General features: G+C 40.6%; 1 protein-coding gene across 1 annotated transcript; it reads left to right on the plus strand.

The window, feature by feature from the left end:
• On the plus strand, positions 1 to 27,492 carry HCLS1 (hematopoietic cell-specific Lyn substrate 1). The gene is made up of 14 exons (XM_032869569.1): positions 1 to 139; positions 2,867 to 2,950; positions 3,559 to 3,632; positions 14,873 to 15,002; positions 17,028 to 17,138; positions 18,852 to 18,906; positions 21,426 to 21,536; positions 22,183 to 22,238; positions 22,791 to 22,860; positions 23,480 to 23,691; positions 24,092 to 24,196; positions 24,721 to 24,931; positions 25,071 to 25,136; positions 25,335 to 27,492. The coding sequence occupies exons 2-14, from the start codon at positions 2,867 to 2,869 to the stop codon at positions 25,469 to 25,471; spliced, it is 1,422 nt and encodes a 473-aa protein (XP_032725460.1). The 5' UTR covers positions 1 to 139; the 3' UTR covers positions 25,472 to 27,492.
• Positions 27,493 to 27,586: the final 94 nt, after the last annotated feature.

Consider the following 27,586-nt stretch of genomic DNA (forward strand, 5'->3'; position numbering starts at 1 on the left):
TCAGGAAATGACAGAAAACCTGAATACGGAACTGAAGCAGCAGCTCAGTGTCTCTTGCTCTGAAGTGGCAGCACAGAGAGGGAGCCCAGTGACGACGTGAAAGGCTGAGATCTTAGAGCAGACACTCGCACTACTGGAGGTGGGTATTCTGAGCAGTGAGAAAGTCGGGGAGCACAGGGTAAGAGCTGAATTAAGAGGGACCTACCTGGCTCTTAGTCCTCAGTGAGAGATGAAGTCACTGCCAATAGGCTCTTAAGCTCTTAAGAGGCCTGGGGGTGAGTGGTTGTGGGTAATTAACGTCCGGGGATGGAAACAGAAATGGGGGGGTCTGGAGCCCGGGGTACAGGATTCAGCAGTCATTCAGGGCTCCCTAGTTTCTGCTGACAGTCTACAGCCTCCTCCTAAGGCCTATTGCTGCTAGGCACTGGGGTGGGAGGAAGACTACAGGAGGTAAAGACAAAGTCTCTGTCCTTGGAGAGCATATGGTCTTGCAGAGAGACAAAACTCACATAGGAGACATTGTGATAGAGCAGGAAGTAGTTGCTGGGGTATGCCGGTGCTGAGCACCAGTGCAGATGGAGGCCCAGTGCAGGCATGATGGCTTGATTAGGGCTGGTTTCTGTGATTGTAGGATCACATAATCCCAGAATGTCAGAAATGAAGAGGACTGGGTGGATTAGCTAGGTTAACCTCTTCATTTATTTTCCTTTGGGGAAAACTGAACATCAAAGATGTTCAATGATTTACCAAGTTAGTATTTTTAATTGCTTTACCCTGGTACCTGACAAGTAAGTACATACCCTAGGTCATTCCCTTTCCCCTGTTTCCACAGGGGCTTAGTAACAGAGCTGGGGTGACCTGACTCAAGGTCCATGTACTTTACTGATGCTGTCAGGCAGCCTTGTGATGAGGCCCTTGATTGTCGGCAATCCTGGGCGCCATTCCTCACCAAGTTATCCCCAGACCTCTACCTCTAAGAGTGCCTCTTGCTTTCCTATTTCTGGAGGGAAGCTCAAGGACACCAAATAGTCTTTGTATCAGAAACTTCCTTTGTTTCAAAAATACATGAGGTTGAAAGGTCTTTTGGGTAAGTTAGGCTGAGGCTTCAGAGGAAGAACTGGAAAGAGGAGAGGACCATCAGTCCTCATTGCTTCCTTTTTGATTATGAATATTTCAGAAACTTCTCCTTTCCAGCTTTCTGTGTGAAGTCATTTTCTCAAAAAGCAGCCCAGGAGCCAGGAGAACCATAGGCCTTCTCTACCTGCTCTTGCATCCATAATTGTTGCCCCACAGGGGAAGGCAGAGCTGTTTTGGGCAGGGACTCATCCCACAGCGCAGCTGATTCAGTCGCTATTTCTCCATTATCTCCACTATCCTTTTTGCATCTCTTTAACCAATCTTCCCCCCTCCCCGCAATTTCCTTGGCCTAGTTTCCAAAGGGATTTTCAGAGTGTGGAGAAATATGTAGTTTTCAAGTGGAAAGGAAAATCGGAGGCTCTGAGGGCCTGTATTGGAGGCACTATGGAGGCCTAGGAGCAGTTAAGAGGAACTCATTTAGGAGACAGTAAAGAGCATAGGAAAAGATACCAGTGGAATGAGGAGTCCAGGGAAGGATGGCTAGGGGAGGTGCCAGCTAGCAAGTGGCGTCAGGGTCAAGAAGTCTCAGTGTCCCCCAAGCAGATAAGCATTGTCCATTGTTTCATCTTCACACAGAGATCCAGGATCCCACAGATGCAGAGCAACTTGCCACTCCTCATGCGTAATTGGCAGGACCAATGGAAACACTGGGGATGTCACAGTAGAATGACAATTTGGCTCCCATTTCATACTAGTGTTCTCTAAATATTTCTTTATTATTTACTTAGTTAATAAAAATCTAATAACTTCTAATGTTCAAAATAAAGGATTCATTACTTGTTATTTTTTGAACCAGCTATCTTCCTTAGAAATATAATTGAACTGTTTTTAAAAATTAAAGAATAGGTGATTCATTCCCAGAAAATAATGCTTCCCTATAAGTTATTCAGGGTAGGAGTTTCAGCTGACTGCCCTACTGACCTCATGCACCTGTTCAGTAGCTGCTCTTAGAGTTGAGATGGGATAGCAACTTGCACTGGAGTTGGAATTTTTCTCAATAGAATCATGCAGGTGGTAGAGAGGAGTGTAGGTGTTCACTTTATTCAGAGCTGGACCAATACACACCTGTAACAGGAGTCATGTATAGAAACCTGAGTGGTGGGGGGAGGGGCGTGCCTGGGTGGCTCAATGGGTTAGGCCTCTGCCTTTGGCTCAGGTCATGATCTCAGGGTCCTGGGATTGAGCCCCACGTCAGGCTCTCTGGTCAGTGGGGAGCCTGCTTCCCCCTCTCACTCTGCCTGCCTCTTTGCCTACTTCTGATCCGTCAAATGGGTAAATAAAATCTTAAAAAAAAAAAAAAAAGGGAAAAAGAAAACTGAGCGGGATGGTGCTATATTCTAGGGATACCCTAGTACCTCTCATTGATTGCCACTTCAAGCCACTGCCCAGCTAGCCTTGTAACATCAATGAATGATCCCAGCACTTATTTAACATTACCTCTATTACCTACATTTAACATTAGTTATCATTACCAATACCCATGATGACTTCTCTCCAGACTCTGTAGGGTCTAGACCATGTTAGTTCATCTTGAATAAATTATCCTCCCCACTCCTGTAACTGAACAAAAGTATTTTCCTAAAACTTCCATCAGCTTTGCCTCAGGTTCTATTTTATTCTAAGAAAAAAATAACAAAACCATTGGACTGTTCTATCATTGACTTCAGCTTTCTTGTTTTCTCTCATCTTGATTTTTCCCCCTAATTATTCCCATCTCTGTCACCCTCAGATGTGGAAGTCTGTAGTAGGGCATGATGTATCTGTTTCCGTGGAGACCCAGGGTGATGACTGGGATACAGACCCTGACTTTGTGGTAAGTTTGGGAATAGCTTTGCTTGCTTGGAAAATCAATAAAAGGTGGAGGTGGGGCAATGAGGGAAAGGCATCTAGGCCATTCTGTCATCTTACAGGGGATTTAGAATCTGGGACTGAAATAGTGCTAATTGTGGAACTGACTGGTAGGACAATTGGCTGTCATGAGTGGGAGATGCATGATAGTTGATTTGAAGATGGGAGGGGACGAGGCAGAGGAGTTTGACATTGTGATTGAGGGGCTATGACAAGCTATGGTGAAGGTGAGGTGCAGGTTAACCTGGGTCTCCTTTGGCCTGTGAGCCAAGATATGAGGTAGACCTGTGTAATTTGTGGGGATTCAGTAGTCATAGCAGACTTGAAGGGAGCAGAAAGGAAGATTTCAGAGCCCACCAGTTTAATTCTAACATGGCGGGGGGCAGGGTCGGATAAATATAGGGAGAAGTCTGAGTAAAGACACTAAGTAAAGACCCTGAGTTTACTTTTACAAAAAGTAAAGAGGAGGCAGCAGATGTAGGAGACTTGGAGGGCATGTGTGTCAGCTGCACAGCCTCTCTCAATGTGGCCCATCTCTTGCCATCACTTATTGCTGAATGCTGTCTTTTGCAGAATGACATCTCTGAGAAGGAGCAACGGTGGGGAGCCAAGACCATTGAGGGCTCTGGACGCACAGAGCATATCAAGTAGGTGCCAAAAGGACTGGGGAACAGGAAAAGGGTATGGGAAAAGCCCGAGGAAAACTTGGAAACTCAGGGGAAAGTGAGGGAATAAAGAGGAGACGAGGAAGTTAATGTCTATGTGTCTTTGCATTTGTTTGTTTTTCTCAAATCTGTCCCCGTGTGTCCCTATCTATGATTGTGTATTTCTGTTTCATGTCTCGCCTTTTATCCGCCCCCAACCTCTTCTCTCTCTTATTTCTGACAACTATGCTATTTTCCCTAGTGGGTCTATTATAAGGGATTCAGAGAGGAAGTAGCTCATATACTGAGGTTGTATTACTGTATAGCCTCATAAATATAAATGTGTGTCTAGAATGTAGGTGACTTCAGATGGGCCAAGAAAGATTCAGTAAAACATCAAGATAAATAACTGAATATATATTGTAAGAAGAGGGCAATATTAGGTCCTGTACCTGGCCTGGGTGATTTTTAAAATAAAAATTTGAATTTGGCTACTTGACAGAAGCTGGAAACCATTAATGGTAATATGAAGAAATGTGACACTTGGAAAACCTGTTGATTAAAACTATTTTAGTAATGTGTTTAGGGGTCTTAAAAATCATAACCCAATATTTTATCAGAAATAAAAGCAAACCAACACTCATACTGTAAGAGAAAAGGAATATATCCAAGGGTTTCTGTGGTATATATTATATATTCACATTGAAAGTTTCCCTCTTCTCCTCCATGGATTGTTCAGGATCATCTAAACAGAGCTGTCTGCTTTGGATTGTATCAGAATGTCAAATATGAGTAGCAAGGTAGACACAATAAACAGCATAACAAGAGCAAAAATAAAAAAGCAAAAACTAACAATCATACACAAATTGGCAAAATTAATACTGCTTAAAACTACATTTTAGCTATCCACACACACTCTAACAACATTGTTTTTACCTCTTTTCCCCCTAGATTTAAAAAGTGTCAGTGGATACCACGTTACACAAACAACACACTATGAAAACTTGCCTTGTGTTATATAATTTGATAATATTCAATACTATGCATTGTTGTTTGATCAGAATAACAATTTATTTTATGTAAAGATAACGAATATTGTTCTTAAATAAACCAGGCAATTCTGGAAGCAGTTGGAAAGATGAAAAAAAAAATGGAGCACAGCCATGCAGGAAGTTTCTTGATGTTCCTTTGCTCATAGCTTAAAGGAAAAAAAAAATCCTTTCCTGAGTTTTCCTGAGTAAAGGCTACTCAGCCCTAGTATCCTGAGAACAGTTAAGAGGAGGATACAAATGTTCCTTGTACATTTCCTCAACCAGTGCCTGTCTCACACATAGTAGAAGCAGAACATTTTAAGGAGGACTCTTAAATTTTTGCCATGATCTTATAGAAAGAGCTTGAGTTTGGCTATCAAATTAGAGTTAGGTTCAATGGATAACCCAGTAGCTATAAGTGATGTGAATTTAGACATAAATGTCTCCAAATCTCAGTTTATTTGTTTATCAAATGGGGATAATAATGGCTACCCTGCAGAATATGGTTAGAATTCAGTGGGCTAACATGTATCAACTTTCTAGTATTTAGCAGTATTTAGCACCTCTGAAGCAGCTCAATAATATTTCTCTTTCTTGTTAAATAGATAAGTTTAAATTAGATTTTCTTTCTAAAAACCTAGCATAAACTTGTAAAAAAAAAATGAGTCTTTCTTCTCCCTAAGTAGTATTTACATGGACTGTTGAGTTACACAATTCAGTATATCCATTACCCTAACTGCTGACCCTTGGAATTGTAAAATGTAGTGACCTCGGATGTTACCTTATTAGCCTAACTGGATTTCTATGATAGCATGAATGGTGGAGACATTTACACAAAAACCCACTCCCCTCCCATTTACCCATGCTACCAAGGTGTAAAAGCCCTCTCTCCCTGCTATTTCCTAGCAGGTGACAGTGGACAGGGCCCTTTTCCTCTCTGATTCTCAGTCTTCCCACTGGGATCAAAAAGACCTCTTGAAGACCTCCCATTACTAAGTCTCTAATATTCTGGGATTCTCTCTGGCCAGTGGGGGCTAAGCCAATTTTTAAGGTTAAATGGGAATCGCTATGGGCTTTGGAAAGGAGGGGGAAGTTGGAGAGAAGAACAGTAGCTGCAGAGCTGAGATCACTCAGAACAGGAAAAGGAAGTGATTGTGGTTCTCTCTAATCTCACTACCTTCCCCCACACCATAATCTTTCTTTTTAAAGTCTGACTAAAGTATATTTAGTTTGGGGAGTGGCTTGGTAATTCAGTGAATAGCTCAAAATAGTTTCCATTCCTTATTTATTGTATAGAGAAGTCCTAGGCCAGGCAACTCCAAGCAACCCAGTGTTTCAAGGGCTCTAGTCCTTTTGTCCAGCTTCTTTCTGTCAGTGTTGCTCTCTCTTGCTCATGAGCCTCTTTGCAGTCAGTATATCCCATGTCCATCCTTGGCTGGATGTAAACACCGAACTGCTTTTGTCACTATATCTTAGTCTTTCTTGTTCCAGAATTTTATGTAAATGCAGCAATACAGAATGTATTCTTTTGTGTCTGTCTTCTTTCACTCAGCATAATTTTTTGAGATCTATCCATGGTATTTACTTATCAGTCTTTTTTTTTTTAAGATCTTATTTAAATTCAATTTAGTTAACATACAGCATATTATTAGTTTCAGGGGTAGAATTTAGTGATTCATCAGTTGCTTACAACACCCAGTGCTCAGTCTAAGTGCCTTCCTTAATGCCCATGAACCAATTACCCCATCCCCCCACCCACCTCCCCTCAAGCATCCCTGTTTGTTTCCTAGAGTTAAGAGTCTCTTAAAAGAGGGTTTGCCTCCCTCTCTGTGTATAAGTATTCTTTTGTTCCTTTTTACTGTCAAGCAGTTTCCCATTGTATGGATATAGTATAGTTTGATTTAACCATTATCCCCCCCCTTTTTTTTAAAAGATTTTATCTATATTTATTTGACAGAGATCACAAGTAGGCAGAGAGGCAGGCAGAGAGTGGGGGTGGGGGGGAAGCAGGCTCCCTGCTGAGCAGAAAGCCTGACACGGGGCTTGATCCCAGGACCCTGAGATCACCACCAGAGCCAAAGGCAGAGGCTCAACCCAACCCAGGCGCCCCTGTCCATTACCCTTCTGATGGACATCTGGATTGTTGATAATTTGGAACTATTACAAATAAAGCTGTCATGAACATTTGGGTCCAAATCTTTTGTTGACATGTATTTTTATTTCTCTTGGGAAATAACTTGGAGTAGAATTGCTGAGTTATATGGTAAGTGTGTATTTATTTTTTTAAGAAATTACCAAACTATTTTCTGAAAGGAATTTACCATTTTTTATTCCTACCAATAATGAATGGATTTTAATTGCTCTGGATCCTTGTCTATACTTGGTATTATTAGTATATTTAATTTTTACCACTCTTGTCGGTATGTGGTGATTTTAATTTGTATTTTTCTGATGCCTGATTTTGTTGAGCATATGGCAATATGTCATTTGTGTATCTTCATATATCTTCATCTAAAGTGTCTGTTCAAATCTTTTCCTCACTTTTAAAGTAGATCATTTGTATTGTTATTGAGCTTTAATGGTTCTTTATATATTCTGGATATGTGTTTTTTGAGATATGTATTTTACAAATATTTTCTTCCAGCTTAAAACTCACCTTTTCACTTTATTAATGGCATCTTTTGAAGATCAGAAGGTATTAATTCTAATGAAGTCTAATTTTGAAAAAATATTTTGACAGCACTTTATATATCTAAGAAACTTTTGCCTACTCCTTCAAATTATGAAAATTTTCTCTTATATTTTGTTCTAAAAGATTTATAAGTTTAGCTTTTACATTTAAATCTATGGTCTCTTTCAAATTAGCTTTTGTGTACAGTGTGAGGCAAAGATTGAGGTGGTTTGTTTTTTTTTTTTTACATGTTTATTTTATTGTTCCAACATCATTAAAAGACTGTTCTTCTGGGGGCATCTGGGTGCTCAGTTGGTTAAGTGTCTGACTCTTGATTTCAGCTCAGGTTATGATCTAAAGGTCATGAGATAGAGCCCCATTTTGGGCTCATCCTGGGCATGGAGCCTGCTTAAGATTCTCTCTTTCCCTCTCCTTCTGCCTCCCCCCCCCCAAAAAAAAAATTGTTCTTTCTCCATTCACTTACCTAGCATCTTTGACCATATATATATACACAGGTCTATTTCCAGACTTTTTTTTTTTTTAACTCTATATGTCAGTCTTGAATCATACAGCACTGATTATTTGGGCTTTATGATATCTTATAAAGTCACATCATCCTCTAAATTTGTCTCCTTTAAAAAAAAAAAAAGCTTTTCACTCTACCAGGACTTTACATTTCTACATACATTTTAGAATAAACTAGTCAATTATTATTAAAAAGTCCTGTTCATATTTTGCTTGAAATTGCATTGAATCTGTAGATCATTTTAGAGAAAACTGTTAGCTTAATGATCTTGAATTTTCCTACCCATGAACATGTATTTATTTAGATCTTCTTTAATTTTTTCAGAAATATTTTTCCATGTTTAGGTCTTGGACATATTTTGTTAAATTGATGCTAAAACACTTCATATGATTCCATGTGATGATAAGGGGTATTTATTTTTAACTTTTAATTATTTCCAAATGTCCATGGCTAATGTAGTCTTCATTCAGTGAAGACTACATATCATGATTCATATCACTTCAGTGATATCGCAGGTTTGGTTCCAGATCCTTACAATAAAGTATATATCATAATAAAGCAAGTCAAATGAACTTTTTTTCAAATTTCTCAGTGCATATAAAAGTTATATTTACATTATATTGTAGTCTACTGATGTACAATAGCATTATGTTTTTAACAAATATGTACATACTTTAAAAACATTTTATTGCTAAAAAATGCTAAGCATCATCAGAACATTCTGTGAGTCATAATTTTTTTGCTGGTGGAGGGTCTTCCTTCATGTTGATGGTTTCTGACTGATCAAGGTAGTGGTTGCTAAAGTTGGGGTCACTGTGGCAATTTCTATGGCAAAATTTTCTGTGCCAAAATTGGAAGTTTGCTACATTGATTGACTCCTGTCATCAATGTAGCATGCAACACTATTTAATAGCATTTTACCCACAGTAGAGGTTCTTTCAAAACTGGAGTCAGTCCTCTCAAAACCTGCCACTGCTTTATCATGTAAATTTATTTAATATTCTAAATGCTTGTTGTTATTTCAACAGTCTTCACAGCATCTTCACTGGGGGTACATTCCAATTCAAGAAACCATTTTCTTTGCTTGTCCATACGAAGCAACTCTTCATCCATTAAAATCGTATCATGAGGTTGCAGCCATTCAGTTGTATCTTCAGACTCCACTTCTAATTCTAGTTCTCTTGCTGTTTCCCCCACAACTGCACTTACTTCCTCCACTGGGGTCTTGAACCCCTCAAAATCGTCCATGAGGGCTGGATGCAACTTCCTCTAAACTCCTATTAATGTTGATATTTTTCTCTCTCCCTGTGAATTATGAGTGTTCTTTTTTTTTTAAATTTTATTTATTTGACAGAGAGAGATCACAAGTAGGCAGAGAGGCAGGCAGAGAGAGAGAATTATGAGTGTTCTTAATGGCAGATAGAATGGCGAATCCTTTCTAGAAGGTTTTTAGTGTACTTTGCCCAGATCCATCAGTGGAGACACTATCTATGGCAGCAGTAGCCTCACGAGATGTATTTCTTAAATTATAAGACTTGGAAGAAGAAATTACTCTTTGATCCATGGGCAGCAGAATTGATGTTGTGTCAGCAGACATGAAAATGACATTAATCATGTAATCTCCATCAAAACTCTTGGGTGACCAGGTGCTTTGTTAATGAGCAGTGATATTTTGAAAAGAATCTTTCTTTCTCAACAGTGGACTTAAAATATTCAATAAACCATGTTGTAAACAGACATGCTATCATCTGGGCTTTGTTGTTCCATTTAGAGAGCACAGCAGAGTTGATTTAGCATAATTCTTATGGGCTCTGGGATTTTCAGAATGGTAAATGAACACTGGCTTCAGCTTAAAATCATCAGTTGCCTTAGCTCCTAACAAGAGTCAACTTGTTGTTTGAAGCTCTGAAGCCAAGCACTGACTTCTTCTCTCAAGCTGTGAAAGTCCTAGATGCCATCTTCTGCCAATAGAAGGCTGTGTTGTCCACACTGAAAATCCCTTGTTTAATGTAGCCACCATCATGAATTATCTGAGCTAGATTTTCAGGAGAACTTGCTTGAGCTTCTCCATCAGGACCTGCTGCTTCCCCTTGCACTTTTATGTTATGGAGATGGCTTCATTCCTTAAACTTCATGAACCCACCTCTGCTAGCTTCCAACTTTTCTTCTGCAGCTTTCTCACCTCTTTCAGCCTTCCTAGAATTGAGGAGAATTAAGGCCCTGCTCTGGATTAGGCTTTGGCTTAAGCGAATGTTGTGGTTGGTTTGGTCTTCTATCCAGACCACTCAGACTTTCTCCAAATTAGCAATAAGGCTGTTTCACTGTCTTATCATTCTTATTTTCACCAGAGTAGCCTTTTAATTTCCTTTACGAGCTTTTCCTTTGTATTCACAACTTGGCTGTTTGGTACAAGAGGCCTAGCTTTGGGCCCGCCTTGGCTTTTGACATGCCTTCCTCACGATGCTTAATCATTTCTGGCTTTTGATTTAAAGGGAGAGACATGTGATTCTTCCTTTCACCTGAACACTTAGAGGCCATTGTAAGGTTATTAATTGACTTGACTTCAACACTGTTGTGTCTCAGTGAATAGGGAGGCTGAGAAAAGGGAGAGAGATAGGGAAATGACTGGTTGGTGGAGCAAGTACCATTTATGAATTAAATTTACCAGCTTACATGGGTGCAGTCTGTGATGCCCCAGAACAATTAGAATAGTAACATCAGAGATCACTGATCACAGATCACCATAACAAGTATAATAATAATGAAAAACTCTGAAATATTGTGCACAATATCCAAATGTGGCACAGAGACAAGAAATGAGCAAATGGTGTTGGGAAAATGGTACAATGGACTTGCTTAATGTAGTGTTGCCACAAATCTTCAATTTGTTAAAAACACAATACCTGCAAAGTGCATTAAAGTGAAGTGCTCCTAAAATGAGTTATGCCTGTATGTAGAAGTGAAATTGATTTTGATAGTGACTTTGTGTCTTATGAATTTGCCAAATGTACTTAGTATTTCTATTAGCACATTTTGTAGATCCTTTAGGATTTTCTACATCTATGAACATATCATCTGTGGATAAAATCTTAGTCTGTGTGACTCACCTTTTTGCTTTTACTTTTGTAACAGGAACAAAAAGATCGGTTCCTTCTCTTAGTTCATCTTTAAGACCTTGGATTTCACTTGGTTCCCATAAACTGCATTGCTTTATCAATTCCAAGGTATTTTAAAATTTAAAATAGGCTTCTGAGAATTAATGTGTCAAAAGTTTCTTATATATGCCACTTGGCACATTGGATTATAACTTTTTGTATCTCTTCCAATGGCCACTGTCTTCATAGTGGAGTGCCTTACAGTCAAAGGTTTAATTAATATTTAATATTTACTGAATGAAGGAGCAATATATAAGACCTATTTAGAGTGGCTTCAGCTATATTCTACAGAATTTGATATGAAGTTGGTCTTTTTTGGCCCCAACATTTTTATTTGAATTGTATTATCTATTGGCATGATCCTCTAACTAGCCTTGCTGTCATCTATGAGGTGGAAATTCCTGAATCTCATTTTTATTTACGTTTTTATGAAGATTTTATGTATTTATTTGACAGAGATCACAAGTAGGCAGGGAGGCAGGCAGAGATGGGGGGAAGCAGTCTCCCCGCTGAGCAGAAAGCCTGATGCCAGGCTGGATCCCAGGACCCTGAGATCATGACCTGAGTCGAAGGCAGAGGCCTAACCCACTGAGCCACCCAGGCGCCCCTGAATCTGATTTTTAAATCCCTTTTAAAAACTTCTCTTAACTATGATATAGTTATGACCCATGTGGCAATCATTGGAGTCATTAAAACTTTGCACATTTTTCCTCGTTTGAAAGTAATTCTTAGTCCCATTTCTTCATTCTTCATCTGAATATTTTGGTTGGGAAATAACAGCTATTTACATGCTCTTGGAACCAATTGCTTTTTTGACACAGACATTTCTAAAGTGTCAGTGTTGTTGAACTAGCAACACAGGATCTCTGCCTCCGCTGCTGTCAGAGGATTTAGAGCAGGCATGGGAACAGATGGTTCTTCCAGCACTTGGCTTATTTCACTGGGTTCAAAGCCAGCTTTCTAAAATTAACTGTGACTAAAGCTGAGAAGCATTTTAAAAAAGACTTTTGGTGGGCTTATACTCCAAGGCCACCAGATGGATCTGTTCTCCCATGAAAGAGGAGAATTTCTGCTGTGGGTTGGCCGTTCTGCCTGTAACCAATATATCTGGTTTTCTGAAGCTAGTGAAGTCCCAGTAACACCACTGCCTCAATTCTCTAAACTTCTATGTCTTGCTGCAGGAAGTCAACTTTTTAATTAAGGATTCTCTTGCCCAAATGTTTCTAAGAACCCCTAGAGGTGCTTATAGGTGTCCCAAGTATCAGTCCTGATTGTCACTCATTGATACTAGTGCTAGTGCTGAGCTAGTACTTCATATCCTCAGGGCAAAGAGATATGCAGAGATGCTCTCTGTCCTCATGGGAAGATGAAAGTGAAGTAAGAAGGAGAATGCCTCTTTTTAGTGCAGGTGATAAGAGTGAATTTAATTAGTTTTTTTTTAAAGTCTCTGATATTGGCATTATATTTAACTTATTCCTGGTACAGTTACTTTTTTCATTTTAATATTTATTTAAAATCAATTTAGTTAATACAGAGTGTATTATTAATTTCAGGTGTAGAATTTAATGATTCATCAGTTGCATATAATACCCAGTGCTCATCACATGAAGTGCCCTATTTAATGCCCATCACCAATTGGCCCTTCCCCCAACCCACCTCCCCTCCAGCAGCCCTCCATTTGTTCTCTATAATTAAGAGTCTCTTATGGTTTTCTTCCCACTCTGTTTTTATCTTATTTTATTTTACCTTACCTTCCCCTATGTTCATCTCTTTTGTTTCTTAAATTCTGCATATGAGTGAAATCATAGGATATTTGTCTTTCTCTGACTGACTTATTTCACTTAGCGTAACACCCTCTAGTTCCATCCATGTTGTTGCAAATGACAAGATTTCATTCCTTTTGATGGCTGAGTAATATTCCTTTTTGAGGAACCTCCATACTGTTTTCCTGAGTGGCTGCACCAGCTTAGATTCCCCCCAAAAGTTTAAGTGGGTAAAGAAGATGTGGTATGTATGTATGTATGTATGTGTATATATATATACACACATATATATATATATGTATGTATGTATATGTATATATATATAAAGTTAAAAATAGAACTACCCTACAACCCAGCAATTGCACTACTCTGTATTTATCTAAAGGATACAAACATAGGGGCACCTGGGTGGCTCAGTTGGTTAAGCAGCTGCCTTCAGCTCAGGTCATGATTCCAGGGTCCTGGGATCGAGCCCCACATCAGGCTCCCTGCTCTGTAGGAAGTCTGCTTCTCCTTCTCCCTCTGCCTGCTGCTCCCCCTGCTTGTGTGCATGCTCTTATGTGCGTTCTCTCTTTCTCTGTCAAATAAGTAAATAAATAAATAAATCTATCTCTAAAAAAAATAAAGGTTACAAACATAGTGATTTGAGGGGCACATGCACCCCAATATTTATAGCAGCAATGTCCACAGTACCCCAAATATGGAAAGAGCCCAGATGTCCATCGAAAGATGAATGGATTGGTTTTAATTAGCTTTTTTTTCATTTGGGTATAGTTGATACATAATGTTAAATTAGCTTCAGGTGTACAACTTAGTGATTTGACAAGTTTATACATTATGCTACATTCACCCCAATTGTAGCTACTATCTGTCCCATGACATCACGATTTTTTTAACATGATTTTATTTTATTTTTTAAAAGATTTTATTTATTTATTTGACAGAGATCACAAGTTGGCAGAGAGGCAGCCAGAGAGAGAGAGGAGGAAGCAGGCTCCCCGCTGAGCAGAGAGCCTGATGAGGGGCTCGATCCCAGGACCCTGGGATCATGACCTGAACCGAAGGCAGAGGCTTCAACCTACTGAGCCACCCAGGCGCCCCCCATTACATCACTATTACAATATCATCGACTATATTCCTTATGCTGTGACTATTATCCCTTTTTAATTATTACTATATTCAGTTAGGCAACATGCAGTACATCATTAGTTTTTTATGTAGTGTTCAACAATTCATTTGTTGCATATAACACCCAGTGACTATTATTCTTGTGACATACTTATTCCATAACAGGAAGCCTGCATCTCTCCTTCATCCATTTTCCCCAACCCACATCCCCTCCGGCAACCATCAGTTTGTTCTCTGTATTTATAGATCTGATTCTGCTTTTTGTTTGTTTTACTAGATTTTAGCTTTAGGAATTATCAGATTTGGGAACAGAGGTGAAGGGCATTCATTTTTGACAAGAATATACACAAAATATTTAATGTATAGATAAATCTCCCAAAGCTACATTTTTCCTAACTATCATTGTTAATGACTTCCTAGTATGCCATTGGGAGGTAATATTGTGATTTACTTAACTATTCTCTGAGTGTTGGCCATATAAATTGTTTCTTAATTTTGCTATTAGATACAGTGTTTCAGTGCATAGTATTAGATATTAAGCCTTGCCATGTTTAAAATTATTTCCTTGCGGTAGATTCTCAGGAGAAGAATGTGTGGGTAAGAGGGTATATAAATATTTTTGTGCTTCTTGAGAGAGAATATCTAATGCCAGAAGGAAAATAACTTCCCAGTTTCAAGAATATAATTGGTGTCACTATCCTCTAATATTCAGGAGCATGAAAAATGAAGAACATATCAGTAGGTTATTTAGTGGGCAAAATAACAGACTATCGGAAATATTATTGGCTGATGGAGAGTTTAAATCAGGCTATGGTCTTATTTCTTATTCCCAGACCAAGTACTGATATACTTTGGGGGCTCAGATTATTGCTAAAAATGAACAACATACCTCAAGACTTCTATTTTTCTGGGAAAGAGAATTCTTTGGCTTCCCTGCTAGATGAGTCTCTGTCATGTGGTTACTTCCAGCATCCACCAGCTGAGGAACAAAGTGTCAGAGGAGCATGATAGTCTCAAGAAGAAGGAGATGGAATCAGGGCCCAAAGCATCCCATGGGTATGGAGGTCGATTTGGGGTGGAAAGAGACCGCATGGACAAGGTAAGTTGGAAGGAAGGTATTTGCTTAAAGACAAAAGATAGATTGATTTGTTTATTGGTATTATGGTTTAAAACTTGTTCAAAAGTCCAGTGTTATTTGTACTTTAAAATAGAAGTGGAGAGGCACCTGGGTGGCTCAGTGGGTTAAGCCTCTGCCTTCGGCTCAGGTCATGATCTCAGGGTCCTGGGATCGAGCCTCACATCAGGCTCTTTGCTCGGCAGGGAGCATGCTTCCCTCTCTCTCTCTGCCTGCCTCTCTGCCTACTTGTGATCTCTTTCTGTCAAATAAATAAATAAATAAAATCTTTAAAAAAATTTAAAAAATATAGAAGTGGAAAACAAGATTCAAAAATTTAAAAGGGGTGGCCCATGGTAGGCCAAGTAGTATTGTAACTCCTAGAGTAAGGAGACAGGGTCACCATTGGAGAAGGAAAAAATGTGTTTTAAATCATATACTGCTTTTAAGCGTTTGTATATTATGTTGATGTTGCAACTTCTCTTATTATTTTCTTTACTGTGTACTTTGTGTTCTTTTTGCATATATATTATACCTTATACCTTATATAATATGCACATGTGAAAAATGTTGATGTGAATTTGTTTATTAGATGCCTTCAAGTATGAATATTGTTTTCCTTTATCCATTAGCTACTATAAAAGTATGATAAAAATGATTGTATTATAAATCATAGTTTCCATTGATTTTTCTAACCTCAAAGATAGAGATATATGCCTATAACAAAAAAAACGTTTATCTTCAAGGAGAAAAAAATATATCCAGTGAAAGCTGTTTGTTCACCCTCAAGAAATGTTTTGTTTTGTCATTGTGTAAAATGCAACACAGGCTTATATTCTCCACAAAATTCCTAGGAAAAAACTAAAATAGATAAACATTCATTCATTCTTAAATTTACAAGCAAATTTGACCTATACAGACCTAAAAATACTGTAAAGTGAGTTCCCAGGACCTCAAACAGGGCAGTGTTTTACATCAGTCTCTGTACTGATGTTTATCCTAGCATGAGCTTGGAAATACAGGAAGAAGGAGAAACTTTTTAATTTCTTGAGACCCTGCAAGATACCATTTTTGGTTTGAAGTACTACTCAAGTCCCAGATTATTAAAGTATCCATATCTAAATATTGGAAGAGAGAGAGAGTTTTCAAAACCAAATAGAAAATAAAACAATAGATGGAATAAAAAGTGGAAGGGAATAGGAAAGTTGTATGCCCTCTGGGGCTACTTGCAGTTTTGTCAGTCAACCCCCTTTGGTGGAGAGTCAGTCACTGTTAAATATCAGGGCTCTGCTGGCTCTTCTGAAATCTGATGGACATCCAGGCACAAAGATTCAGAACAAAATCATCTGGTTCTTTTCGTGAAATATGCAATTGGCTGCAGCATTAAGTCAGTTCCCTTTGATCTCTCTTCAGTAACTGCCTCATTCTATTTTGACCCATTAATCCTTTTTTTTTTTTTAAGCTTTCCTTTCTGTTTCTGATTTAAATGCTGTCTACCTCGTCTCTATCTTTGGGGTTCCCAGTACATCCTATAGGGGTTTCCTGAATGACGGATTCCTAATAGTATTGAAAAAGACTTAGGATGTGTGAGCCTCCAGAAAAAGTAAACTTGCTCTCCTTGTATCACATATTGCTTGTGTGATACACTGCTGGAGGCTGTGAGACTGACCCAGAATAGAATTTCTGGTATTCTTACATCCCAACCCATGACTGTACAATTTCTTTTTTTTTTTTTTTCCCCAGAATTTTGTTTAAATTCAAGTTAGATCAGATATAGTGTAGTTATTAGTTTCTGGGGTAGAATGCAGTGATTTATCAGTTTTATGCAACACTGCTGCTCATTACATCACATGCCCTCCTTAATGCCCACCACCCAGTTACCCCATCCCACCACATACCTCCCCTCCAGCGACCCTCAGTTTGTTCCCTACAGTTAAGAGTCTTTTATGATATCATTTCATTTTTTATGGTCATTTTTATCTTTCACTCATTCCATCTGATTTTTCTTAGAGTGCCGTGGGCCATGAGTATGTTGCTGAGGTAGAGAAGCACTCTTCTCAGACTGATGCTGCCAAAGGCTTTGGGGGCAAATATGGAGTTGAGAAGGACAGGGCAGACAAGGTAAGTCTCTCCCTGTGCTATGCAGCTCAAATCATGTGAGACTTACAGTACTCACACACCATTGAACGTGGGTCTATGCTTTTCCTATGGAAAGACAGTGGACTCAGGAAGGTCTGTCATGAGGATAGCTCCCATGAACTTCCTTAACAAGTTCCTTGGTGCCAATTTGGAGACCTCATGCTAGGGTGATTAGTGTTAATTTAAATGAGACAAAGATTCTCAAACTCTATTTAGATAAGGAATTTGTCAAACCACTGATTTTTATTATACCTGTACACATGAAGAAAGAAGAGGGAAATTTCAAAGCTCTTCTTTTAGTCAAACATCAAAATGTTATAATTTTTTATGCCTTTCAGGAGAACACAGATGTTAGTTTAAGTATTATTACCACAGCAGCGAACAATCAAGTAAAACAGATAACTAGGGTTATAATGTTTTTAAAAGGTAAAGGTTACTTTTCACAGGATTTAGCACCAAATCCCTGACATCCAGCGGTTTTAAAGACTCCTTTGTACAAAAAAAAGTAGTTTTAAAAAGAGGAGATTGCCCTACTAACAGCACCACCCAGGTGCCCCAGATCAGACTCTTTGAGCTTGTTTTTTATGGTGCAGAATAGTGTCTTTTCCCTTGCAGCTGCATACGGACAGGACATTTCCTTCATAGCTAGCTGAGATTTTCTTTTTATCTGCCCTCATTAATTAGGTGGGCCTGAATCCTTCAAGCATTTTAGGGGGGTGGGGAGAAAAGTTCAAAATTGCTATAAGGAAAAGGAAAAAGAAAGAAGGTAATTTTTCAAGGCAGTAATGGAGTATGGGACATGGAATGTTCTCTAACCTTCCATCTTGCCATTGCCTATCTCTCATCATTCTTTCTTTCATCTGCCTCAGGAGCCACAGACTGAATCACCTAAACAATCAGTGTGTCCTGTAAATTAAGAAACAATACATACTAAGAGCTCTTGAGATGTGAAATCTTGTCTTGCTTAGACACCCATAGGTACTGAGCTAGATGGGAATGCAGCTGTATGGTGATGTTGGGTATTGGCCAACATATCCGGTCCTGGAGTAGCTAGGATCTCCCAGTTGCCTCTGTCTCATCAAAACACATCTCTGGGTTTCTGCTGCCACTTAGGGAAAGAGAAGAGGCATAGTATAATCAATTAGGAATAGGATAATATTACTTACATGTGCTTTATACTTTACAGGGCATTTTTCTAGCTATTACCTCATTTCAGTTTCATGAGAGTTTGGAAGAAAGCACTAATTTACTGAGTGACACAATGCAAATCCTTTATACACCTTGCCCCATTTAGTATTCACAATATCCCAAATAAAGAGGGATAATTTCTCCCATTTTATAGTTGAGGTTAATAAGGCAGGTTTACCTACTTTTAGTTCATATTTGAGGAGACTGAGGCTAAGTAATATAAAGAATATGCCTAAAGTTAAACAACTGTAAATAGGGAAGTTTGGGGTTGGGGTTTTAATCTGGAGGTGATGAACATACAAAGCCCACATTCATTGCTCTGTAGCACACTGGCACTACACCAGCCTGTCAGGCCAGAGTGCTCATCTGTTTCCAGGTTAAACCCCCATTCTCAGTCCTGAGCTCTTAGAAACTAGCCTCTGGTCTGAGCTAGGGGTAAGGATATGTGAGGGAGGGGGAAAACTGTCAGCTCCAGTTCTAACTAATGCACTCTGGTTTTCTCTGTAGTCAGCAGTTGGCTTTGATTACAAAGGCGAAGTGGAGAAGCATGCATCTCAGAAAGGCAAGGACCCTGCTCTTCAGCCTTAGCAACCTGACTGACCTGTTCTGCTCAGACTTCACCTCCTAACAGCTGTCATCAACTCCCGCTAGTCCCACGATGTAGTTCCACAGTTTGTTTTATTTATTTATGTATTTTAAAAGATTTTATTTGAGAGTGAAAGAGAGAGAGAGGGAGAGAGAGAGAGAGCATAAGTGGGGTGAGGCGATAAGCAGGGATGGGAGGAGCATAAGGGAGGAGCACGAGTGGGGGTGGTGGAGCACGAGCTGGGGGAGGTAAGGGCGGGGGTTGGTGAGGTGCAAAGGGAGAGGAAGAAGGAGGCTCCTCTCTGAGCAGGGAGCCCGATGAGGGGCTTAATCCCAGGACCCTGGGATCATGACCTGAGCCAAAGGCAGATGCTTAACAACTGAGCCATCCAGGCACCCCTCCATGTGTTTTTAAACCCCACAAAAATGAATCATTATTATTATTTAGTGGATACTTATTTAAATTGGCCAATGTATTTATCAAGTTCCTGGAGCATCACTGTTTATTGTATCTCATTATTTGCTCCTTTCTTCTATTTCCTTCTTATTAAAGTATATCCTTTGATAATACTTTCTGCGAGAACCTACGAAAGAGCTCCCAGACTTTGTCTGAAAAATACATTTTGTTCCATTCTTCATTGTTATTTTCCCTTCATCACTTTGAACACTTTGAAGGTATTATTTCATCCTCTTTGGCTACTTTTTTCATCCTCTTTTTAAACTACTCTTGGGTAGTCTAACATCATTCCTTTGTAGGTAACATGTCTTATCTCTCTGTTCTTTTTTTTTCTTTCCATGAAAGGCTTTCTTTTTGTCTCTGATATTCTCAGATATCATCAGGATATATCTAGGGGTTGGATCTATTTCTCTTATCCTACATGAGACTTGTCGATCCTCTTCAACCTGAGAGATACTTCCATTATGGAAAGTCTCAGGCATGTTTTCTTTGGATAGTGCCTCTCCTCTTCTGTCTTTTATTCCTTCTTCTAGAACACATTATGGTGTATATTGGAAATTCTCATTCTCATTTGGATGTCTATTTTTTATTTTGATTTTTTAAAAGATTGATTGATTGATTGATTGATTTTAGCAAGAGAGTGCAGGGGTAAGGGGCAGAGGGAGAGGGAGAGAGAGTAGTAAGCAGGCTCCATGCCCAGTGCAGAGCCAATTGCAGGGCCTGATCTCATGATCCTAAGAATCATGACCTGAACCAAAATCAGTTGTTAGATGTTTAACCAGCTCGGTTATCCAGGTGCCCCAACCATATGGACTATCTTGGTGAATGTTCTATGTGCATGAAAAAAAGTGTATTCTGCAGTTTGGGGATATAATGTTCTGTAAATGTCATTTAGGTCTTGTTAGTTGCTAATGTTGTTTGGGCCTTATATAATTTTATATTCTTTTTGTCTAAACATTCTATCGATTAATGTAAGAGGAGTATCAAAATTTTTTTATGGAGGATCTCAGATTTTTCTATTTCTCTTCCTGTTTCTGTCAGTTTTTGTTTCATGAGTTGTGATTCTGTTAATAGGTTATACCAGCATACATATCCCTCATTAATGGTGATTTGTTCTCTTATTGTGTTATAACTTTCTCGTCTCTTACAATGCATTTTATATTGAGGTCTACTCTGTCTCATATTCCTGCCATCTTTCTGATATGTATTCTTTCTGTGGTATGTATTTTTCTAGATCACAATTAACTTCTCATCTTAGAATTCCTGTGAAATATCAGTGGTATAAAACTGGATATTTGCATTCTACCTACTCAGGGTAGGCCTGGAGTTTCTGAGTCCCATAGATAAAATTTCCCCCTACCAAATGCTAAGCAAACTACAACCCCCCTCACCATTTCCCCACACAAATGAGTAGAATTTTTCTAGAACTCTTTTATAAGAATGGGTAGACTGCCATTTCTTATTCTCCGGCCCCCTGTTCTTGGGTAAGAACACATGACCCTAGTTCCTAATCCAGATAATAAATTTGGGACTTAAAACACCCCTGGGTTTTCTGAGTCAGCTCATAATTACCCTCATCTCTACTGATGTGATTCATCTATTTGTTTCTGGAGCCAGGATTTTTTTTCCTTATCTCTTGAGCTTCACTATTGACAAAAAGAAAGATTGTTATATTTTAGCAGACATTTCTAAGTGTTTATATGGGAGTAGGGACAGGCATAAATTTTGTATGTATCTTCCTCTTTCCCCCTAAAAATCTGTCCTTACATTCTTTATATCTTCTCCTTCCTTGAAGAAGGGAGAAAATTGAAATGGTCTCCTCTTCTTGGGATGGAAGTAAAGGAGAGGAAAGGAGTGAACAATGTTGAATTAAAGTTTACAAAAGATGGCTTAGGACATTTTCTCTTTAATCCACCTAGATTCTAGCCCGCTGCCTTCCCAGGCCCCTATCTCTGCACCCATTCCTCCTGACTTGTCTCTTCCACAACACCTTCCTGTGGGATGAGAGTGGGCTCTCATGACTACTCTTTCCACCATAGATTACTCTCATGGCTTTGGAGGCCGCTATGGGATAGAGAAGGATAAACGGGACAAGGCCGCTGTGGGATATGACTACAAAGGAGAAACAGAGAAACACGAGTCTCAGAGAGGTGAGTTGGAGTTGGAGAGGAAGGAGGTCATACAGTAGCATAGAGCTCTCCTTCCTTTCTGAAAGCTGACACGGAGGACCCAGAATACAGAGGTACAGATGTGCAGTGGAGGTGGTGGTATAAAGGGTAAGTGTATATATGTGAGGGGGTGGGGAGAAACCAGGAAGGTAGAGAGGAAAACAGCAAGATTAGGAGCGGGACAGAGAAAACCAAAGAGAAGGAATCACTGAGTAAAGGGTAAAGACAGACAGGCTGGGTGATGACACGTGGGTGATAGGGCTATGTGTCTCATGGGCCACTCTGTCTCACAAGGACAGAGAGGTCTCTCTCTTCCCTGGGACACCTGGATGGCTGAAGGGCTCTCCTTATTTTTTTTTCCGCCATTTCTTCCTTTATATTCCTTCCTTTTCTGTCACTTCTCTCTTTTTCTCTTTTGCTCTTCACATCTCCCTCCCGTCCATTCTCTCTCAATCCTTTTCTGCCTCTTCCCATCCATGCCTCTGTCTATCCTCTGATTCTCATACCTCCTCATCCATCTGTTTTCCACATTCCTGTCTTCTGGTCTTTCTTCCCATGATTCCTCTACCTACACATTCCTTGCATTTTAACTCTTCTTATGACTTTTGTCAAAACTTTTGTCCTGTAGATTATGCCAAGGGCTTTGGTGGCCAGTATGGAATCCAGAAGGACCGAGTGGATAAGGTAAAGCACCAGCACACCAATGTCTTGAGAATAGGTCACTAAACTCTAAGTGTCCTGAGCTGTCTTCCTATACTCCCCACTGACTGCCTTTAGCATCTAATGGACAAGTCTTCTGCAGCCTGAGCTTTAACTAAGGAGAATGGAGGGGGTCAGAGAGAGACAAACACATAAACTTCAGGACAAGGTGATGTTTGAAATTTCATTGATTGCTAGGCATTGCTTAATTCAATCTGTAATCTCTCTTCACTCCATTCACATCAGTTCTTCTTCATGCATTGGCTGGGGCCCTGCTGCATTCTAGGCAACTGGACTTAGAGGTGTGAGACACAAGGTACTCTGACCTTTCAAAAAGGGGAGCTGAGCCCACCAGTTTAGAACTTCTTTATCCTGCTCTCTGCCACAAAATAACAATATCAGAATACCCTATTTAACTACTGAGCATCAAATGGTCAGGGCTACGTCCTATAGAGGCCCCAAACCCCAATACTGACTTTAGGTCGTTACCATTCCCTTCTCCTTCCCACACCATGTATACTCTTCTCCTCACTACAGAGCGCTGTTGGCTTCAATGAAATGGAGGCTCCAACCACAGCTTATAAAAAGACGACACCCATTGAAGCTGGTGAGTCTTAACAATTCCTTTTCTCTATGTTCCTCAGCCACCTCTCCCTTCTCATTCTTTCTTATGCCTAGACTACCTCCTCCCATGCTTTTAACTACCTAGACTAGCTGAGATAGACTTGACCCTGCCCATATATTTCCAGATTCATACTACTAAAAAAAACCAGGTTAAGTGTATAGAGAGACCGAGTGACATTGGAAAGGAACTGTAAGCAGAGATCACAGGGAGGGAGGGATAGGGAGCCATTTGGGAAGAATACAGAAGGACAAGAGCTTGGGATGTGGGAAGAGAGGGTGATTGGTTGTCAGAGGGCATAGAGATTTAAGGAATGTAGAGAGGAAATGATGGTAGTTAGGGGAGCAAGGTTTATAACTTAGAAAGGACAATAGTCTGAGATTGCATGGCCTGACTACATGGAAATTTGGGCTTTAGGGCTCCATTCTCCTTCTGTAATCCCCTTGTCCCCTCATTAGTACCTCTTTACCTTTCCTCTCATGAGTTCCTCTCCATCTGCTCTCTGCTTGGATATTTAACCAATTCCCTTTCTTCCTTTGAGTGCCAACCCCCACCCCTACCTGTTACCCAAGACAATCCTAATTCCTTTTGCCTGTGTCTGCAGCTTCTAGTAGTGCCCGTGGGTTGAAGGCAAAATTTGAGTCTATGGCTGAGGAGAAGAGGAAGCGGGAGGAAGAAGAAAAGGCACAGCAGATAGCCAGGCAGCAACAGGAGAGAAAGGCCCTGATAAAGATGAGCCATGAGGCTAAGCAGCCAGTGGACACTGTGGGAGAGCCAGAAGTGCCAGCCCCGGTGCCCAAGAAAATCTCTTCAGAGGTGAGTGCTTGGCCTTCTGGGCTTCACATCCAGGATTCCTTGCCCAGATGTGAGCCTAAGGAGTCCAAATCATTGATGGAAAATAAGGCACAGGCCTCCTTGGTGTCAGGCAGTCTAAAATCTTTGTCTTCAGGAAGATTTCAGTCGGAGTGATTGGGCCTCATGTATACCAAAATGTTAAGGGAGGAAAATCCCAGATTTATATAAACCAAGATTTGCATATTTGACTGTGCAGCTGGTCATTGTTGCAGGAACAAGAAGAAGGAGCTATCACTTCAGATTGGAGCCCACCTTGGGGGGTGGTTGATTTGGATTGGCAGAGACAGGAAGAGGAGCTCCTGGTCAATATAAGATAAAAGAGGGAGGTATACTTACAAGAGAGATGCTTTACTCTCCCCAGGCCTGGCCTCCAGCAGGGAGCTGTCCATCATCAGAGCCTGGGCCTGTGAGAACCAGTAAGGAACACCCAGTGCCTGCCCCGCCCTTGAGGCAGAATCCCCCAGAGGTAAGTGGACCCCCAAAGATTGTCTGCTCCTTTCCCATCTCTTTATGTCCTAGGAAGGTGGGCCATATGAAGTGACCGACCATCCTGGTTTGTCTGGTGGTACCATCCCGGTCTTAGCACTGAAAGTCTTGCATTCTGGGGGTCATGAATTCCTGGCCAGACCAGGACAGTTGGGCAACCTGACTGTGGTATTCCCAAAAATGTATTTTTGCTTCAATTCTTTCCTGATCATTCAAGGAATCAGACTTGTTTTCCATTTCCCTCTCCTCGCTCCCTTTACATTTCCCTCCTGTCACCTCTTGGTAGGTGTTTTGAGTAGGTGGGTATGGGAGGAGGTCAAGGAATGAATACGGATAAAAGACTGGGTTTTCTAGGAGAGGTTATTAGATGGAGGTAAGGATAGAGGGTAGAAGTGGTAGGACAGTGATACATGGAAGCCTTAGTTAGCAGCCCTCCATTGGAGGTTTTAGAGAGGCAGCTCCTGGTGGGTGGAAGTTGCTTTGATCCACACCATCTCTTCTCAGGAAGAAGAGCCCCCAGCTTTGCCTCCCAGGACTCTGGAAGGCCTGCAGCTGGAAGAGGAGCCAGTCTATGAAGCAGAGCCTGAGCCTGAGCCTGAGAATGACTATGAGGATGTTGGAGAAATGGATAGACAGGAGCAGGATGGTGAACCAGATGGGGACTATGAAGATGTGCTTGAAATTGAGAATCCATCTTGTCCCTCCACTCTGGCTGGTAAGTGGTGGGGGAGAAACAGCTCCTGAATTGGGTCTAGTCTGGGGTAGGGCAAGAGGAAGAATTGCCCCATTCTCTGGAAGGACCTGTTTTCCTTCTCCATGTTGGTGAGATCATGTTTATATTTCTCATTATGCAGAATCTAGCAACCCAGCTGGGACTGGAGCAGGGATCTCAGCTATCGCCTTGTATGATTACCAAGGAGGTAGGTTTGGAGTTGACTCAGGGGTCTTATGCCTGGAGGCCCTTACTAGGAGAGAGGGAGATGGATTCTGGGGGTCAGTGAAGGACCAGCCTTGGCATCAAGAAGAATAACCCTTTCCCTCCCTGAGGTTTATAGTGGGCACAGGAATGGAAGGATTACTGTTTGACCATACTAATATTCCATCAATTGCCTCCCCAGAGGGAAGTGACGAGATTTCCTTTGATCCTGATGACATCATCACTGACATTGAAATGGTGGACGAGGGCTGGTGGCGGGGACGTTGCCATGGCCACTTTGGACTCTTTCCTGCAAACTATGTCAAGCTCCTTCAGTAACTGGCTCTCCCTGTCTTCTGCACTGTGACTTCCCATGGCCAAAATGGTTCTGCCTCCATTCATGCCCCATTCCTGCTGCAAGAGTCATGAGTTGCCTGATATTTTAGACAGACTTTCCTCTCCCTCTCCACTAGGGGTTGGGGCAGAGACAGCGTGAGGAAGGGGTCTCCTTCCACTCAGTGTCCTCTCTACCTGAGATGAGCTCATGGACGTTTATCTTGTGGTCCTTCCTCCTTCCCCATGAATGCTTCCTCCAATACCCCAAGTGCTTCCTTGCTCCGTTTGTGAGCTCTGAGCCTCCTGGTTTGCTTACATGGGAAGGTACATCTAAATTGCCTGGTTTGCCTGGCTGTGCTATTAACCCACTCTATGTTTCTGCAGAGATTTTTTTCTTAAATCTTCTCTCTGTTCAGTCTTAAATCAGAAATAAAATGGGACTATGATTCATTTCTTTGATGAGGTAAATAGTACTTTTTATGCAGCCCTCAGTGCCTCTACTCTCATGGCTCCAATTCTTCCCTCTTTCAGGCGTATCTATAAGGCTTCCTCTTGTCTGCCCTGTACCCTGGATATCAAGAGTTGGGCTTTTTCCTTAGACTGTATTTAAACCCAATCCAAAACACAATGACCTGGAAAATGGCAGTAAGATAGGGTGTCAGGGGGCCAAAAAGAGTCCACAGTAAAGCAGTTCAACTTTTTTGGCTTTAGCAGTTGTAAGAGGCTCTCCACTTTCTTCCTAGGAATAATAACTACATTCTTTTAGGACATGACTCTTGAAGAAGAAACCTCAAATTGTGGGATTGAAAGGAGGAAAAGGGAGATTTGGCCAATAAAAAGAGACTAAAGCTAAAGGATCACAGACTCCAATAAGGTGTTGAGAGGATTTAGGGTCAGAGACAGTGGCCTCTACTAGAGAATGTTCAGGCTCCCTTATAGCTAGTTGACTGAAATTGATAACCAAGTAGAAGGCAGAGGAAATTTAAGAATATTCTATATGGTCCAGGGCCAAGGCTGATAAGAAAAGAGGTGAATCCATTTGGATAGCTAGTGGTAGACAAAAAGCAAATCACCAAACAAATGATAGAGTTGAGAAAGAATGAGAAGCCCCAGCCCACTGGGTTCAGTGAGGTGTGATAGGAGATCATGGGCAAAATCAGAATAGAAGTCAGGGATTTGGAGCAAAGATAAAGAAAACAGTGGGATCAAGGGGGAGCTAGGATTAGTGATTGAGATCCAGAATTGCTCTAGGACTTTATAAAGTTGGTGAGGTCCTCACATGACTAGAGCACTGCATCCCTCAGGCTGGTTCTTGGTTTTTCTTTAGGACACACTCCTTTGTTTCCACAATGACCCATGTGCCAGGGATTCACAAATCTGTCTTTAGACCTAATTTACAAGACTCACCCAGGTAGCCATCCAGATTGCAAAACAGCTTTTATTTCTGCTTCTACAGACATTGAGATTTCCAACATCCAGAGGCAAGTCTTCAGAGATATACACAATCTCATTCTTCACTTCAGTTTGACTTGATATCACACAGAGACCAGACTCTCAAAGTGGTTTTCCGGTTACATCTCCAAGCCCCACATTGCTTTTCAATTTTCCTTTCATTAGAAGACAGAAACTTCCTTTCTGTTTCAGTGTTACAGACTTCGCCCTCCACATCTGACTGATCTCTACTCTGGATTACATTCTTGGTGGTGCTACTCATTAAGGGTCTGTTCATAGACACCACCCTGTCCAATCTCCTATCCCTATTCCTTTCACTCCCCCTCAGCTTCTTCTTAATCTGAGGCCATATCTAGCTGTCTTGCCTCTGTCAGGTAATTCTGGCACTCATACTACTCACCACGGCCTCATCTCATGAATCCAGTCATTTTTCTGTCTGATCTACAGTCTCTCTAAGAGGCTTCCTTTTTGCTCCCACTGCCTTCTCACCATAAAATGTGCTTGTTTGTGTAGACCTGTCGACACCTGTAGTATCCTGGTTTCCTGCAACATGTTCAATTAAATATCTTAACCAATATGTTTGATGATGTTAATCAATATTGCTCCAAAGGCAACAACTAGGTAAATAAAGAAGAACTGCAAGTGTGTAGCCCACAGAGCCATACG

This window comes from Lontra canadensis, unplaced genomic scaffold (assembly GCF_010015895.1).
Source record: "Lontra canadensis isolate GAN:19392208 unplaced genomic scaffold, GSC_riverotter_1.0 scaffold38, whole genome shotgun sequence".
Classification (NCBI taxonomy): Eukaryota; Metazoa; Chordata; class Mammalia; order Carnivora; family Mustelidae; genus Lontra; species Lontra canadensis.